This window comes from Esox lucius, chromosome 23 (genome assembly GCF_011004845.1).
Source record: "Esox lucius isolate fEsoLuc1 chromosome 23, fEsoLuc1.pri, whole genome shotgun sequence".
Classification (NCBI taxonomy): domain Eukaryota; kingdom Metazoa; phylum Chordata; class Actinopteri; order Esociformes; family Esocidae; genus Esox; species Esox lucius.
The window spans coordinates 14,986,012-15,004,516 of NC_047591.1; the positions used below are offsets into that span (position 1 = coordinate 14,986,012).

At 44.9% G+C, this 18,505-nt stretch overlaps 1 protein-coding gene across 2 annotated transcripts in view; it reads left to right on the plus strand.

Moving 5' to 3' along the window:
* pacsin2 (protein kinase C and casein kinase substrate in neurons 2) overlaps positions 1–18,471 on the plus strand; it is a 21,877-nt gene extending 3,406 nt beyond the window's left edge. The window contains exons 2-11 of one of the 2 annotated variants that reach the window (XM_010887409.5): positions 6,551–6,638; positions 6,793–6,949; positions 7,133–7,368; positions 8,297–8,449; positions 9,141–9,316; positions 9,596–9,716; positions 11,694–11,818; positions 14,202–14,366; positions 15,830–16,020; positions 16,160–18,471. In XM_010887409.5, coding sequence (XP_010885711.1) covers positions 6,582–6,638; positions 6,793–6,949; positions 7,133–7,368; positions 8,297–8,449; positions 9,141–9,316; positions 9,596–9,716; positions 11,694–11,818; positions 14,202–14,366; positions 15,830–16,020; positions 16,160–16,272 — 1,494 coding nt within the window. In that variant the 5' untranslated portion in view covers positions 6,551–6,581 and the 3' untranslated portion in view covers positions 16,273–18,471. The remainder of the gene's footprint in view (positions 1–6,550; positions 6,639–6,792; positions 6,950–7,132; positions 7,369–8,296; positions 8,450–9,140; positions 9,317–9,595; positions 9,717–11,693; positions 11,819–14,201; positions 14,367–15,829; positions 16,021–16,159) is intronic. The other variant, XM_010887410.5, reaches the window with a different exon arrangement.
* The last annotated feature ends 34 nt before the right edge of the window (positions 18,472–18,505 follow it).

The following is an 18,505-nucleotide window of genomic DNA, read 5'->3' on the forward strand; positions in this document are numbered from 1 at the left end:
TTGTGTAGTGGGGGGATCATAGAAACAGCCGTATGTGCATAGTCATTTGATCTATAATACATTACATACATAAAAATATCCCACCTTGTCCAATGAACACATTCACAATCCATGTTTTGATGACACCTGTGTAGTTTGTTGGGAACAATAAATAAAGCTTTGGTTAAAGCAAGCCAAACAACCAAATGTGCATTTCACAAAACTCATACAATGTCCGATGCAAATAGGACATCCCCCCCCAAAGACCAAAGTATGAAAAATAAAGTGGAAGATTGTCTATTCTTAAGGGGAATAAGCATCACATCCTCCTGAGTCACTTTCCGACACGTATGATCTGAAATCTCAAGTCTGCCCTAGCAACGATATAGTTGTTTTGGAAGTGAACGTGAGTGATGACACTTGAATTTCCCTGTGAAAGCCTTTGAAACATTGTGTTGTTCAGCTGAGGTCGTGATGTTGGCAAGGGGAACATGCTTTCAAATTATGTCTATCTTTCCTAGATTGGGATTTGTGATGGACCATTTTTGGATTGCATAAACAATATCCGTAATTTGTGATGGCGGAGTTGCAGGGCTGTGTTCCAAACAAAGCAATTACTAATATGCTTGCTCAACTTCCCTCAATTACATAGCCAGGAGAGCTAAAAATACCTCATTCTTTGAAGACATTTCTGAGTCATAAGTGCATTAAAATTACTTTCAATTATTGTGCACGTTTTGGGGGGGGGAAATGTTGTCTTATGTTGTAGCTACCCCACTTTTTCCTGGAATATTCTCATGATCCGAGTGTTTTCTGATTTTGTTATTTAAAGTCCTGCTTAGAGTTTTGTAAATGTGAAATCAACAGAGTAGTGTTTGGAATAGTTTTAGTCAGGTTGAACTGTTTTATTGTCTCCCCATATGCAAGGTAATTTCCATGAGTGTAAGGAAGGCAGAGTTAGCTGTGGAATGCTCAGTCAGAAACAGGGGAGGTTGCATCCCAATTTAAATGTTCCCCTGCAGATTTAAATGCGTTGGATTATTTGTATTACTTTGAAAGTCTGCATTGTTGGGAAAGGTCTTCTTATTAATCATGTCTCTGGTAAAGTGTACACCTGTTGTATTTGGCTCATTTGATAATACAATAAATCTGATTTGATTGATTAATTCGCAAGAGGAAGTTCCCACCACTGCTAATGTTGGGTGTTACACTCTTTGGGAAAAGGAGAATTCACAATTTTTTCCCCCTACTGGACAACAAAGCTTTTTCCGGGGCCATGTGGATCTGGTGTCTCAGTAGTGCATATTTCTGGACCAGTTTAATGTTGTCGAGTAGGAATTCCGATTGAGGATTTTGGATCAGTTTGGATGTGTGTTCAGTTTTTTTCTTAATGAATGAGGGTATTTGGACAGTGGACTCTATCCTAGATGAACTGTCTTCTTATAGAAGGTCTGGTGGAATCATAAATATGGTTAGAGTTATCTGAAAGAAACTCCCACTGGATTTGGCAGTTTCTCTGCCAACAGACGCAATAAAGTTGCTTATGCCCAGATAAGTCCTATTTTGAGTTTTATGGGCTGAAAACTCTTTAAACGTGGCCTTGATTGAGGCATAGGTTGGTCAAGTGGGTTGTTAGGCTTCTGCTTCCAGGGCAAATAATGACATTTGGGAGCACCAATCCCCTGGCCAACACCTGCCTAAAATAGGGGATCGCTTAAAGTCCTTTTCTAATAGCCAGTTGAGAGAACCAATCTCTGACGTAAAGCTAATTTTACCCTAATTCTTCTTTGGTTTAACTTTTCTAAAAGTTACATGAATTGATATTTCTTTTGGTTAATGGTTATTCTACGAACAGTCACAGTTCCTGCTAGGTTTACTGTTTTGTTGTTTGTAGCCTATTCATTTATTTTCACAGCAACCAGGGCAGATTAAAGGTGCAGTAGGCGCTTTGTTCATCTGCTGTTGTTGGTTGCATCAGCTCCGGACCATCTTAAATGAGTGCACAACAGTTTTACTCATCTATTGATTCATTGATCTATTAATTGTAGCAATATTCAACTATTCATGCCTTATTTTTTCAAAAGAATAGTAGTTCTATTATGTTACTAAATGGTAACACTCCAATTGCTAGATTATTATTTATATTTGTATGTACATTTGCTGTTTAACAGCAGCAAGTATAGTAACAAAATTGCGTATTTGAAGTGCCAATATAAACTATATTGTAAGAAAAGCAAAAGAGTTTTATCTTTGTAAAAGAAATTGAAGTCAATACTATCAAAGCTTTTGTCTTTATCTACAATAGAAACTTTCAAAGATGCTTATATACTACTCCATTTATTTCAATGTAGTGATGTTTTTTTATACTTGAAGTTCTGTTCTGAGTGAATTCCAACACAATAAAGCTTTTACATTTTGGTTATTTTAGTTGATTTTAACAGTTGCTATTAGATATAGCCTATTGGATATTGTAGTAAATACATCCATTCCATTGTACTTAAAAATAAAAGAAGGTTCTACACATTATTTATCCGTAACTATTGGTTACATACACTGTTTCAATTAGTGTGCCAGCCCTTATTGATTGGTCTGTACAGGTGACACTGGACAGACCCTGTCCTAACTCTGATGTCTGGCTTCCTTTTTCTTCCATTTCTAACTTTATATCCTGATGGGAAGATATGGTGTTTTCTTGGTCGGGCTAAAGGTAGAGTTTTTCCACTTGTTTAGGGTAGGACTGGGGAGTCTGATTAGATATCACCATTTAATGGCAGAATGGGCTGGGAGCCAGTTATACTTACACGCAGTTATCTGATGTGATTGAGTCACATTCATGTAATGTTATGCCTTGCAATTGTCTGTGTGCTTTATTAGTTTGTTGTGTAATATTTCTTAAAAGGGGCATGTGAGGTCTCTGCTGTTTGAGGACACACGTTGCCCAAGGGCAAACATGCTTGTGCCTGTCGGCTGTAGATGCGCTTAGCACCGTCACCCTGCTTTGGGGATTTGATACAATCTACTGGCCTGTGCATTTGTGCCCCCCTCCATCTCTGTCCTCTCTATGGTCTATTATAGCACCAGTTTGTCTATCTGGGACAGCCAGACTACACACCTCAAGCTATGGGTAATGTGATGGGCAGGCTCACTGGACCAAAAATTTCTGTATGTGCTGTATCTATGGGGAGTGTTTGTTTGCCAGTCGTGTGAGGCTGAATTGAGATCTGTAACCTGAAGTACATTGCCCTTAGCCCGGGATTGCCTAAGAGCATTCCAGCAATCTGTCTGTCGCAACCTGCTGCCATCGTAGACTGGACACGACTTCCGAAATGGGAAAGAATAGAGGCCCAGTCATAGACAGTGTTTAGCCGTCCACAGCCTGTGTCAAATGTCAGCCTTAGTTGAGGATAGTCTTTTTGTGGAGACAACCGGACACCTGTCACCTTGTGATTCACTTCCGCTCTCTGCCTGCATTCAGATTTAGTTTCACCATTTCACATTCTGTGTTTGTGTGCGTGTTTCCGGTAAAGTTCAGAGTGGGTTCTCATGATGTTCTGGGTGCTGCTGGCTTGTAGTGTGTCACAAAACAGCTGTGTTTTTTCAGACAGCCAGACTCGACAGCCAGATTCCCAGAGTTCCCTGCAGAACACACTCAATGTTCAATTTTTCTGAGGTGGAGTGCCTCATACAGGACGACAGCTGCCAGTGACCATAGCAACGAAATAAACACTATGGGCTCGCTAGCTAGAGTGAGGACGTAGTTTGTCCAGTCACCAGCCATGATACGTGTTCTGCTGTGATTGGTCAACACCAACAGCACGGATTCAGAAATGGAACAGATTTTTCTCTGACTCGCTTGGGTGACCTTCACTGGCTCAAGCGCTGTTGTTTGAGGTGTTATTGAAACTGTTACTCATGTCTATATCCCGTTGTCATACGTGAAGATCAGGAGAAAATAGTCTTTCTCATCTAGTGGGTTTCAATTACTATATCTACAGGCTGTCATACATCATTGATTAGATACTGATTGGCCACAAACCATACCCCTTTGTTCATTATTGCTACAAATATGACTTTGAAGTTCCTCTGTGGGAGAGATCGGCCTTTGGGGAACAGGAAGATTAAGTGTTGTTCTCGGGCGTGCAATACAGTCCTCTACATGTAGACAAATACACACAGTCCACAACATGCAGGAACGGGGATGAACAGAGAGAAAATGGAACACCCCAAAAGATCAAACTGTAGTCTTTAAACATCTGTGGCAAGGATGCCACTGACTAACTATTCTAGTTTGATTGCTTGATAGGCCATATCCAGTTTTCAACTGAAATGCACTGATGGTCTTTTTATCATAGCTCCTCTTTGCTGACAGGTCACATAGCTAGCAGTCTTCCTGTATATGGGCAGGTCTTACCTCCCCATGGTTTTAGAGTCCTTTCTATTAAGAGGTTTTTATTATCTAAGCTAGCAAAGTCAATCAGTCTGACATTCTGTGAGTTAATGTCGCATTTATTTTTGTAATTACTCGAGCCTTGTATGAAAATCCCTTTTATAGAGCAATTCCAAATGGGATTCGATTAATTGTTGAATGCTGTCGTTTCCATGCCCTGCTGTGATCCACTGTTACTAGGGCAGCATTGGTGAGTGATGGACAGCAACAGCTGAGAGCGGAAAAGAGCTCATGGGATGATGTATGATTCATTGTGTGTGTGTGTGTGTGTGTGTGTGTTGTTAGCAATTTCCTTAGTGTCTTGAGTCAGCATTGCCAGCACAAACAGCAGAAAGTGCAATGCAAGCTTGTGCGCACACACACACACACACACACACACCAAATCCCAATTGTCAACCTCACTCTGTCGATGATGCTCTTTACACAATTATTGCTCCTAATGGTACTTGAATGATCCACGCAAAAACATTCAACTGACGTGTGTGTGTGTGTAGACACACATGTACTTACTAAAAACGCCTGTGTGTGTGTGTTGGTTGAAGGTTGTGAAAGCCACTCTTGTCTGACTATTCCCCCCCCTCTCCACTCTAGCCACAATAAGCCTCTCTGTCCGTCTTCCAGCCCTGCTCTGCCCTGGAGGCCTTGGGCCACTGACCATCAGGAAATACATACACACACCCAGCACGGCACACTACACACACTACACACACACACTGTTTGTGTTTGAGCATGCTCATTGGCTGTGCATAATGTGTGACTGCTATGGGTCGTGTCCATAGTTATTGGCATCCTGGATAAAGATCAGCACATTGATTTAATGTACTGGTCTATATCGTCTGGCTGAATGTTGGAAGAGTCTTGGCCCAGGGTCCTTGTGTGTCCTAACCCGCTGCCTACAGTGGGTATGTACTGTACATGGGATGGAGTCTGGACCACTTTCAGCAAAAACTCTCTTTTGCCACTCTCCTGTCCAATAAAGCATGAGAGAGACCATACCTCTGTGCAGAATCTTTCACAGAACGCTGATATCCTGTGTCTGGACTTAAGTAGAAACGACACGTTGTCAATGGTGTTTCAGTCCGGGAAACTGGGCTGTTGTTAAATGTTTTGGAAGGTCTGCTAAGTTTTCAGCCTCCTAGCAGGGTTTTCAGTAATTATGTCCTCAACCTACTGAAGTTAATGCCTTAATCAAGGTCCCAGGGTCAGTGGAAGCAAAACAGCACCCTAACATCAATTTTTAACGGTAGTACTATAGTATTTGTATGTATTTAATAATCTTTCTGCTTATCGTATAAGTAAACGTATAGCCTGGACTCAAGTACACAAATGTCCATGTACACCCAGTCGCACTGCTGCTTCACCATCCTACCACTGTACAGCCACTCCTGTCAGTTTGTCTAGAGACAGAGAGAGGGTGAGAGAGAGAGAGAGAGAGAGAGGGTGAGGGGCACACTTGGAAACTGAAGATGGAGAGGAAAGTGATTCAGTTGTGGGGGGTCAATAGAGGGATAAAGGACACAAGTCTTTCTGTCAGTGGAGTTCCGCTCCGACGCCTCCCAGCACAAACGGAAGCCCCCTCAGCATGTGCTAAAACTTCAGATAACACACACAAGGGCCTCTGTGCCGCCATGCACAAAGATATGTTTTGTTTTCAGCGGTGAGGGTTTCAAACTGCTGAAGACACACCTGCTGCTTTAGATTATCACACCAGATTATAGGCCGCACACGTGCACGCACACGTGCACACACACGTTCCTGTCTTTGTTGATGTCTTTTTGTTCACATCACATTTCTTTCAGTTCAGGATTCCCTAGACATCTCATGGTGGAAATGTCGTTTTTTAGTGTTTTATTATAACAAGCATCTTTTACCAGTTTTCCTAAGTCTGTTGAAGCACAGAACTATCCAATTCTGTTGTCTCTGTGCTCTACTCCCAGAAGAAATCTGCCTGTGAAATCTCAATAATTATTCGTTAAATGTTAAAAATATATATAATTCTCGTCTGCCTTATCCGCAATTTGCTGCCTTATTTTTCATTGACTAGTTGTGTGTCTACTCTGTGCTGGAGCCAGAGGAACCAAAGACGTTCACGTGGAAACCATGTTGTATAACTGTGTGTTTCAGCCCCTGAGGACGGAGGCTACCGAGGGCTGCCATGTCGGGCTCCTACGATGACTCCATGACTGATGTTTCCAGTGACAGCTTCTGGGAGGTGAGACAATACAACGCACCCAGTGAAAACGTCTGCATGCTCCCCCTGCCCACCCTGCTGCACAGGGTCTACACAACCACACACTCATCCCGTCAGCCGCCCCGCCGTAACTCCCTGACCACCCCCCCCCCCCCTCCTCCTCCCACCCAACCAGGTGGGCAACTACAAGAGGACAGTGAAGCGGGTGGACGATGGCAATCGGCTGTGCAACGAACTGATGAACTGTTTCCACGAGCGTGCTCGCATCGAGAAGGCCTACGCTCAACAGCTCACCGAGTGGTCCAAACGCTGGAGGCAGCTCATCGAGAAAGGTAGAGTCACCCCGTTGGGGCATTCACCGCCTGGGGGAGCGTCCCACACGCCGTTACCCCCCCCCCCCCCCCCCCCCCCCCCCCCCCCCCGCTTTTCCCTTGGCGTCGCTGCCAGCACAGCTGTATGTGTGTCACACAAACACGGCAGTAGGTAATCCCGTCCGTCTGTGTGTGTTGGTCCAGGGCCCCAGTACGGGACCCTGGAGAGGGCCTGGGGGGCCATGTGCACCGAGGCGGAGAAGGTGAGCGAGCTCCACATGGAGGTGAAGGCGGCCCTGATGGCAGAGGACTTTGAGAAGCTGAAGGTGTGGCAGAGGGACTCTTACCATAAACAGATGATCGGAGGCTTCAAGGAGACCAAGGAGGCGGATGACGGCTTTCGCAAGGCCCAGAAACCCTGGGCCAAAAAACTGAAAGAGGTAAGGGACACACACACACACTGATGTACGCAAACGCGTGTATGCAAAAATGCAATGCAAAAGTACACACTGTACCATGGATTCAGTGTGGTGAGCAACACACACAAACCAGATACACAGGAGCAAGCTACCCAGAGGTAATGAAAACGCATACCAATTATCTTTACATTTCAGAGATAATTGATTTCCCTAATAGCCGCCACAATATCACCCCTCAGTTCACTTGAAAACATAAGCGAGTCACTGGCTTTTTGCTGCACCTTATCTCCTTAGCTGCTAAGCAACAGGCGGATTATGAGTGCTATACAAACAGGCTATTTCAAAACATTACAGTCCTATTTCAGTTCATAGGAAGTCGTGACTTCTAACTTTCCACCAGCCCCAAGCAGCTGTCACGAAGGGTCTTCCATTAGGTGTCAAACCAGCCTCTTGATTCGTAACGCTGGGGGTTGTGTTACGGCTGTCCGGCCGCTCGCTTGTCTATTGTTAGCAGCAATGGAACCTATAACCTACAGCTTTTGTGATTCTCATACACAATTACATGTGTATACTCTGAAAGGCATAAGCCAACAAAGAAACACACACACTTAATGGCGTCTCACCTCGTCTGACTTTGGTGTTTTGGAACCGGACGTCTTAGGTTTCTATTTTTAGTTCAGACAGTGGTTTAAAGGGCAGAAATTGAGAGTATACCACTCTGACACTTCCTGTCTTGTCTGTGGTGGGTGCAAGTGCAAACGAGGTGACCGTGGTTGGCTGTGTGGCTGGCCGGGGGGAGGTGGGGCTTCTGGTTGAAGTGTAGGACTTGGCTTTTCCTTTGTAGGGGCTACTGTTAACTGTGGCTTTAGGTTAGCTAGATAGCCATGGGCTACATCAGAGTGTGATTCTGTTAACTGCCATGTGTTTCCTTCTCGGTGCCATGCACCAGATGGAGACGTTGAAGAAGGCGTACCACGGGGCCTGTAAAGAAGAGAAACTGGCCACCAGCCGGGAGAACACCAGCAAGCTGGAGAACAACAACCCAGAGGCTCAGAAGAAGCTCCAGGACAAGGTGGAGAAGTGCCAGCAGGAGGTGGAGAAGGTATGGTGGAGGGAAGGTGGAGCACCGGATGGGCTGCTGCATTCTGAATGAGTTGCAGGGGTTTGGTCACGTCGGGTGAAGCCTCCAAGAGGGGGATGCTGTAATCCAGACATCAGATGACAATTGCCTGGACTTCAATGCTTCTAAATGGCAAGACAAAGCCAACAAAGCATCTACTGTACTGAGTACAGTAGATCAGCCACGCCTTTATTCACATGGATTCCTAAATTGCTAAATGTACTCTTCATTTGCTGAAAATTGACCAGTTAACGCTTTCATGCTTTATCATTAGTGCCAACCATGCTAAATTAATCGAGAGAACCCGGAATATTTAGCTTGGCTCTTAATCAGGAATATTTGTGCGTAACCAGTAAACGTTGCAAGGCTGTCGACCTCCAGTTTCTCCAGTGTCATTGATGTTGACACTGTGACATCATCATTATGTATTTGTGTTCCAAGGAATTGGATGCTTTGAATGTGCGCGGTATCTCAGTCAGTTCTCACCTGCCTTCAGGGGTCGGTTGCATATCTTGAATATTATTTCAAATGCCTGGCCAATGTGTGCGCCATGCTGATTCACCACAGCTTTACACAGGTGGCTTCATGGCTGCAGTATGTGACTGTGGTCCCAGGTTATTTTGAGAAAGTTTCAGAAGTGTGTACAAATGTGTGTGTGTCTGTGTGTGTCCAGACTAAAGAGCGCTATGAGAAGTCCCTGGAGGAGCTGGACAAGATGACTCCCCAGTACATGGAGAATATGGAGCAGGTGTTTGAGCAGTGGCAAAAGTTTGAAGACAAACGAATCCGCTTTTTCCGAGAGGTTCTGCTGGAGGTCAAGCAGCACCTGGACCTCTCCACCAATCACAAGTAAGCTATCACACCTATCCACAAATGATGAGTAAAACCCCCTCCAACAATCATAAGACATTTCTCCCTCAACTTCTCAATTCCTCATGACCCTTAGCCCATATGTTTTCCCATAGAAACGGCAGGATTGGATCGGTCTGAACTTCACCGGTGGCTATGTAATCTCTTAAATCTTTCAGGAGTGGCTAATGAGTAAGCCTCAGGGTTGACCTAGAGGGGGAGATGTGGGACTGGATGTGGTTCTGATTGTAGCCTTCGTCTTCCCTTGTCTGGCTCCAGGTTCCAGAGCGTTTACCAAACCATGGAGGACACCATCTCCGCCGCGGACTCAGAGGAGGACCTCAAGTGGTTCCGCTCCAACCACGGACCCGGCATGCCCATGAACTGGCCCCAGTTCGAGGTACGTGGATGAGGGTGTGGCAGAGAGAGGGCTTCATTCAGGTCGAGGGGTGTTTCTGAGCGTGATACGCAGCGGTGAGGCGGGGTATGAAGAGGTGAGAGAAATTAGAACTCCAGTGAACTTTTAACAAAGGGTGCCCTGAAACGGTGCCCTGGAACGGTGCCCTGGAACGGTGCCCTGGAACGGTGCCCTGAAACGGTGCCCTGAAACGGTGCCCTGGAACGGTGCCCTGAAACGGTGCGAGGCGCAGCCTTGCCGTACATTACGCTGCGACTCGGAGTTTGAATCCTGGTCAATGCAGTGTTCGTCTCCTCCTTTGGCTCTCCCCCAACCTTCTTGTAGAGAAGAATTTAGTGAGTAATAATAAGTCAACTTAAAAGCATTTACTTGAACATTGCTAGAGACAGGAAGACAGGGAGGTCCACCAAGGCATGTGCTGGGCCTGACCCGGAACATATTGCTTTAATGTTAGTCGATCAGTCAGTCATTTCCTCAGCACCACTCTCCAAGAGTCCATCTCAATGCAAGACCCTTAGCTTGCTATGGCTCCCTCAGGTAAAGCATTTAGCTGACAAAAAAGGTTTAATTTCGTGCTCTGCTGGATTGTACAACACAAAAGCCCATTGTTACGCAGTACACTATATCCCAAGGGGTTTTCTCAAATTTGACATGGCAACACACTCATACACACAACAAACCAGTTTGTCAAGTTGTAACCCAAACTAAATTCCTTATCAGTCAGACCCAGAGCCATGTAGCTGTCAACCTATTTTGCAAAACAGCAGATAGAAAAAAAAGTGGTACAGAATGGACACTATGACCTTACTACATTACTCTTTATGTAAATCCATCTCCCTAGGGTTAGAACAAATGAATTCTAGCCTGTAATGTGCCCTAGGATCCAGGGAAATCTATAATGTGCCTGAAAATAAGAATATAGAAAAAAGAAACGCCACATCAGAGCAGCAAAACACAAAATGGAGAGCATCTTAACCATCACAGTCACAGGCTAACAAACTCTGCTTAAGTATGTTTCTTTCTCTGCTTAAGTATGTATGACTCATCCTTCAGACATTTGTCTTCCTGGATGTCTTTATTCCAAAAATTCTCATGTCTTTCTCTCCTGAGCGCTTCTCTCGAAGACCTTTGACCCCCTGCTGACATCTGACCTGGGGCCAGCCCCTGTGAATCCTGCTGGGGTCACGTTTTGCCTGGCAGATCGTGTGATGTCATTGACCTCCTTGGTTCACCAGCCAGTGCCTCAGACTGACATTTCACCTTTAAATGTTGAGAAAATAGCACACGTGTTGTATTTGTCGGAGCAGGGAGTGAGAAAATGTGGAAATATAAGCAGAATGTAAACTCTATAGAATATGTCACTCTATAGCCCTCCTGAACATTGCTCCTTTCCTCCAGTGGATAAAGTGACAGTGTTGGACTGTGGGAGAGTTTCTGTCTGTGGTTTTGCATTAGGAAAAGGTTCTCCTAACATTACGGTGAAGTTATTTTTGCTCTAGCTTTGGAAACTTTTATTAAATGTGTTTCATTATAATGATGTATACACATTTTTCTTCATACATTCTTTCTCACACACACACACACACACACACACACACACACACACACACACACAGAGTTTCTCTGTTTCAGTTCTCCATTGTCTTATGGTGGCAGGTTTCCTGTACGCATGTTAAGCCTAGTCCACTAATAAAATGTTTTTCTGTGGATTTCAATTCTATGGACCTTGAATTTTTGTCCTGGACTAGGCCTAATCTGTGACTGGGAGACTTTGGGTTAGTATTTAGTATGATAAATGTTTGCCTGACATGAGCTCGTCCAGGTGCTCTATTCAGAGAATTAGGCGTTGGGTGTTAGTTATTGCATTATTTCAAAGCTTGTTAATTCTGTTGAACAGAGCATATCTCATCTGCGTGTTTTGAGATTTCCTCTCCTGGTGTGTGTTTACTGTGTGAGCAGGACTGGTCCATGGACTTGAACCGAACACTGAGTCGGCGAGAGACGAAGAAGAAGCCCTCAGACGGAGTCACCCTGACTGGGATGAGCCAGATGGGAGACCAGCAGGGGGCTAAAAACAGCAGCAGGTAACCCCCCTCGCCCGCGCATGCATGCGCACGCACACACACACACACACACACTATCACTCTCTCGCTGTCACACACAAAGAATCTGTCTGAAGTTCCCTGATAGAGTTGAGTATCCCAACACACATCGCCACCCAAACATCCATCCACATACCAACCCCATTCCACTTTCATTTCTCGACGTCCTAGTTCCTGTTTCTCAACAAGGTTCTCCTCCCAGCGATCAGGAACGCTGATAAAGCGGGCTGGCAAAAAGCCTTCGAAATGATGTCTTCCACAACTGACTTGTTGCTACGGTCACAGTAAATATTCCTGTAACACACCTTGGGAAAACAGTGGTGCCACTGACTAACGGTTACACAATGGTTGTTTAATGGCTGGACACTGGTGGATTGACTCGAAACACGACTGCCTGCCTGCCTGTCTGTCTTGGTGTGTGTCTGCGTGTGTGGTTAGTGGCTACTCGAGGAGTGTGAGGGGAGTTATTGAGAGGAATGTGAGACACAAACGCCAATCACGGGTGTTTAACCTAGCTACCAGCTTAACAGAATACTGCCATGTCACTTCTATGGGCCACTAGGCTAAACCTGTCTACAGTGGTCGAGTTACTGATGCGGTGTTTGCACATTTCATTGATGATTAGTTGAACTCGTGGCGAAACAAACAATGGGCTGTACAAACACGACCCATATAAAAACAAGGGAGTAGGAGAGAATGTCTCGTTTTGACCGCTACCTCTCTCCTTCCTTATCATGGTTCACATTCCTGCCCTCTAGCCGAATCTAAATTATAGCAATATATATTCAAAGGTATACTACATAGTATCTAGCTAAACGCCTTAAAGGGATGGTTCACTGCTTTTATGATTTGAAGATGTATTTTCTTTGGCGGGTTAGCCTAGTGGTAGCAGATAGACTGTGGTGCTTTAACCCAGAGAGGATGTACCAGGTTTACTATGTCAATAAAGATGTACTCTGCGAGGTTCAGAATTAGTTTCTGTTCATGAGTTGGAATGTAAAAGCTGAAGTAAGATGTTGAAGAGGAAAATGTGGAAATTATGTGAAATTAAAACTGTCCATTGGTTAATGGGTTACTCAGTATTTATTGATTGTCCTCTGACTGGTCAAGGGTGGTGTTACTGCGCTGATGTCATCCATGGACTGGTCAAGGGTGGTGTCACCGTGCTAATGATTTTCATGGACTGGTCAAGGGTGGTGTCACCGTGCTGATGTCGTCCATGGACTGGTCAAGGGTGGTGTGACCATGCTAATGATGTTCATGGACTGGTCAAGGGTGGTGTCACCGTGCTGATGTCCTCCATGGACTGGTCAAGGGTGGTGTCACCGTGCTGATGTCCTCCATGGACTGGTCAAGGGTGGTGTCACCGTGCTAATGATGTTCATGGACTGGTCAAGGGTGGTGTCACTGTGCTGATGTCGTTCATGGACTGGTCAAGGGTGTCGTCCATGGACTGGTCAAGGGTGGTATCACCGTGCTGATGTCCTCCATGGACTGGTCAAGGGTGGTGTCACCGTGCTGATGTCCTCCATGGACTGGTCAAGGGTGGTGTCACCGTGCTAATGATGTTCATGGACTGGTCAAGGGTGGTGTCACTGTGCTGATGTCGTTCATGGACTGGTCAAGGGTGTCGTCCATGGACTGGTCAAGGGTGGTATCACCGTGCTGATGTCCTCCATGGACTGGTCAAGGGTGGTGTCACCGTGCTGATGTCGTCCATGGACTGGTCAAGGGTGGTGTCACTGTGCTGATGTCGTCCATGGACTGGTCAAAGGGTGGTGTCACTGTGCTGATGTCGTCCATGGACTGGTCAAGGGTGGTGTCACCGTGCTGATGATGTCCATGGACTTGTCAAGGGTGGTGTCACCGTGCTGATGATGTCCATGGACTGGTCAAGGGTGGTGTCACCGTGCTGATGTCGTCCATGGACTGGTCAAGGGTGGTGTCACTGTGCTGATGTCGTCCATGGACTGGTCAAGGGTGGTGTCACCATGCTGATGATGTCCATGGACTGGTCAAGGGTGGTGTCACCGTGCTGATGATGTCCATGGACTGGTCAAGGGTGGTGTCACTGTGCTGATGTCCTCCATGGACTGGTCAAGGGTGGTGTCACTGTGCTGATGTCCTCCATGGACTGGTCAAGGGTGGTGTCACTGTGCTGATGTCGTCCATGGACTAGTCAAGGGTGGTGTCACCGTGCTGATAATGACCATGTCACAGTTGTGTCACAGTTGAATACTTACTGGGTGTCTGTTTTGTCCTAAAATCCAGGGTTTAATATGTCGGCTGTCTGGATTCAAGCAGCAGTATTTCTTCTGTGGTCTACGTGTGTCACATGCCTCTCTCCATGTCTCCGTGTCGTCAGCCTCACTGTGCCCTCTAGCACAGAACCGGTGGGTTCGAACCCCTTCGAGGATGACGACGAGGAGGAAATTGCGGAGCCCGTGAAGGAACAGCCCACTGTCATCGTCAACAACAACAACAACAGAAGCAGTCCGCTCAATGTGAAAAAAGTAGAGGAAGTGAAAACGTTGGTGACCAAGAGACCCACTTCTCTCCATCCTTCACGTCCAGATTTTTTCCCCTCTTTCCTTCAGTCTTCGGGTGAATTTGGTGTCATTGTCTTATACAAGTGTTTTTCAGGGCAACACATTTTTGTTCCAGCCAAGCACTAACACACAGGGTATGATGATTAGTGGAAGAGTTCATTTAAGTGTGAACATGTGCATTACGGTCAGTGTGTCCTGTGTGTGGGCTCCACTAAAATGTGAGAAACACTTCTATAACACTATTGAGGCTCACCCTTTCTCTCCACAGTCATCGTTCTTTGTTCCCATCGCTCTTTCCTGTTATTCCCCCTTTTCCATTACTTTTGTATTCCTCCATTATCGAACTTTCCCCCCTCCTCTTCTCCCTTTCCCCTCCACACACTTTGTTCTCACTGATACCTATCCTTTCTTTCCCCCCACCGCCCCCCCCCCACTTCCTTTCTCTCGTCTCCGGCTCTCTGGCTAGTAGCAGGCTATGGGTTTCTCTGCATGGCCTGTCAGTGAGTGAGCCCAGCAACCATTTTAGTTATCACACCTAACTGTCCCAACTGATAAGGCCTGCAGAGCATCTTTTATTGTGCATGCTTACCTCTGTGTGTGTCCTGTTGCTGTGTCCTTTACAGTCAGATCTGTTGCCAGCTGAAACACACACATATTGAATTTTGACTTTGTGAGAAAACTTATTGGGTCCGGTTTGGCCGCAAGTCAAATATTGACTCAAGGTGGGAGAGAGGTGTCTGTCTTTAAAGCAGGAGGAGTGGAATGCCTGGTGTGAGGTCTGAGCTCTGCTTTGAAGCATACCAGCTGCAAAGGTCTGACTGTAACTTGGCTTCAAGGAGGGTTTGTGGGAGCTCATGAATATCTGTGCGTGTGTGTTTTTCCTGGGTTTATCTGACTGGGCTAAAAAGGTGGGTGTTTGTTCATCTGGTACCTGTCTATCTACCACCCTCTAGTGGTGATGTGGTAAACTATTCTGCCCAGTGGATCGCTCTCTTTCTTTTTTTTTCTTTTTTCTGTATAATGTATTTGTTACTCTGTCCACTTGTCTCGCCGAAGTGTTCTGTGTGGACCACTCTAAGTGGTCTCTGGGCAAACTCACACATCCATGAAACAACAACAACAGCTTGGCTCGCCAACAATGCAGAACAGCGTGGTTTCCTAAACGGGCATGTCTTTCCCCTCTTGGCCGACATCAGTGACGATGGGACAACCCTGTGGGCTTAGTCACTGTGTGTCCGGGGCTGATTTGAAGGGTCATTACATGTTGTGCTGTGCTCCACCGCGGCGTCGTTGGTTTTATTCCCCCTTGCCCTCTAACTCTTCACCTTTTGTTCACGCTTCTCTTGCCTGGCATGCTGGATCGGTGTGAGCAGGGCATGACTGACCGGAGACATTTTTTGAAAGGTCCTTGATGTTGACTGTGCCTGCGTCTCTGTCTGTCCAGCGCCAGCAGTGTGGAGAAGTCGCAGGACTGGTCGGATGAGGAGGTGGGGGTGAACCCTTTTTCTGCCGAGGTTGCCAACGGTGACGGGAACCCATTTGAAGAGGAGCGGTCCTCCCCGGTGGTGTCTGTGGCCGTGCGGGCCCTTTATGACTATGAGGGACAGGAGCAGGATGAACTCAGCTTTAAAGCAGGTGCGTGCCCTGATGCAAGTGGAGCTCCCTGCTTTGTCCCTTTTATTCTGTCTGCTCTCTTATAAGAGCTCCCCTCGCGCTCCCTCACGATTTCTTTCTTTCACGTAACATTCCATTCCTCCCTCTTTTTCTACTGAAGGCGAGGAGTTCACCAAGATCGGAAACGAGGATGACCAAGGCTGGTGCAAAGGGCGCCTGAAAGATGGAGCGGTGGGCCTCTACCCCGCCAACTACGTAGAAGACATCCAGTAATGAGCGGACGATGACCGGGAAGAACATGACAAGAAGAAGTGGATGAGCGACAGGAGGAGATGGGCCAGGAGGAGATGGGCCAGGAGGGTGGTTTGGGCAGGCCTTGAATCCACCCCTCTCACCATCTCCCCCTGCGTTGTAGACTCTGGCTAGAGGGACCATGTACTTGGGTTTTTGAGAAGCGGTGGTAGAAGTGTTTAGCCAGTCGAAGAGGAGGATGTTGTAACTCTGTTATGTCTTCCTGGATTCCTTGCAGGCAAGCAAAAATCTTCCCACAACTATGGCCTGCGCTCAGCCTTTATGATAGGACGCTCAGTACCAGGCTAAAAGCCACCACGAAAAGCTGATGTTACTTATAGCCATTGCTGTTACAGAGAAATTACAGAAACAGTTATTAACACGTGTTACCTTTCGATTGTAGCCTTAAGTTATGAAGATTTTGAAAGAATAAAGATTTAAAAGAAGTGAACTGACATGGGAACAACACAGAGAGGATACATGTGTCCCATTTAAGTTCTCCTGAATTTTGTTTTGTTTGTCCTACTTTTTATTTCTGTATTCAGTGTATTGGTTGAATCTTCAATAGATTTTTACCATGCATATTTTTGGTTATATTGGTCAGATTCTTTTGCAACACCAATCTGGAATCTGGAGACAAGTTTGGTAGCCTTACGGTATATCTGAATATGGGACATTTGCAATTTCATGTTATTTTTCGCCATATTTCAAAACAGGCACATGCATATTTTTTTATTCTTATTTACAAAGTCATTTGATATATTAATTGATTATTTTTTTCATCTTTTGAGAAATGGGCTTAGTATTTACACTATTGCCAGTTCAGAAGAGTGTCATACACAACATTGTGCTGCATATGATGCCTATAGTAGTCGAGTCTTGTGCCTTTTATTTTATTTTTTAAGCAAAAAAGTTGAATAAGAGAAATTTCATTTTAACCAGTTCTTCCATTGATTCTTCAACCCCCATTACATTATTAAATGACCCATTCACCCTTAATGCTTTGAAATATGTTTTCCTGTAGCCTTTACACCTCATCCTGTATTGATTGTACACTGATGGTTTGGTTTTATTGGCTTACCTGTTGATTGTACACATTTGCTGTTGATTTTAGTATCAGGGACATTACTACAAAATGTGTCTATTGTTTGTGCCTGCTGAAGACTTAGACTGTGTCCAAAATAGGTTTCCTTCGCGGTGCACTACTTTTCACAAGGGCACATAAGGTATAGGTTGTAACACACAGAATAGGGTGCAATTTGTGACAGCCACAATTCCCTGACTTCACATTTTACTGGTAGATTTAAGCGTCATGTGAATGTGTTTGTTTTTTTTCACCGCTCTGAATGGTTTGAAAAAAATGTGTCTCACTTGAAGCTAAGAGCTTTAGCCTCAGCTTGCACTGGATGTTGAATGCAAAATTCTGGGAGAATATTAGTTAGTGCCTCAAACAATAGTTCAACAATACAAAACACAGCTTTTACTGTTTTTCACAAATTAGAGGGTCTGATTATTTCCAAGTATTTTGCATTTTAATTGCAAAACCTTAAAATAAATTAGTTTTTAAAGTTTAGAGAGTTGTGATGAGATTTATATTTGGAAATCAAAGACTGTTAATTTATGAGATGCCTTAACTGCTTTTGTTCTCCTCCTGTCAGATGAAATGCTGTGATTTGTGAGGAAAAAAATCAGTTTGTACAATAATATAATGTTTTTATGGCGAAAGTCGCACAAATTTGCTGTCTTGTTACATTTGTAAATATGAGTTTGTTTTACTCTAAAGAGCGTTCATGGCCTACTTATGAACATTATATTTTTCTCATTTTATTTCAAACATTATGGTATGATTGACACACTTAACTACACCGTGTGCATTGATGATTTTTAGCAAACTATATCAGGTATAGCACCCCTTGCCATGCCAATCCATAGTTTAGGTTTGTCCCATATGGGGAGTTGATTTTTATGGCTCTTACATTAATGTATGCTGAACAATACACTCACCGCGATGTACTTACTGATGACGTCCAGGTACATCATCTATATTAAATGCCTACAACTTGCAGATTGAGTGGAGGAGTCTTTTGGTTTGATATTAGTTTTCTGTCAGTTTGAAAGGGTTGTGACCTGGGCAACGGTTTGCTAATGTCTTGCAACATAAATAAATGAACAAAAAAGCAACTACAACTCGTCATTTTATTGGAAGGACAAAAGG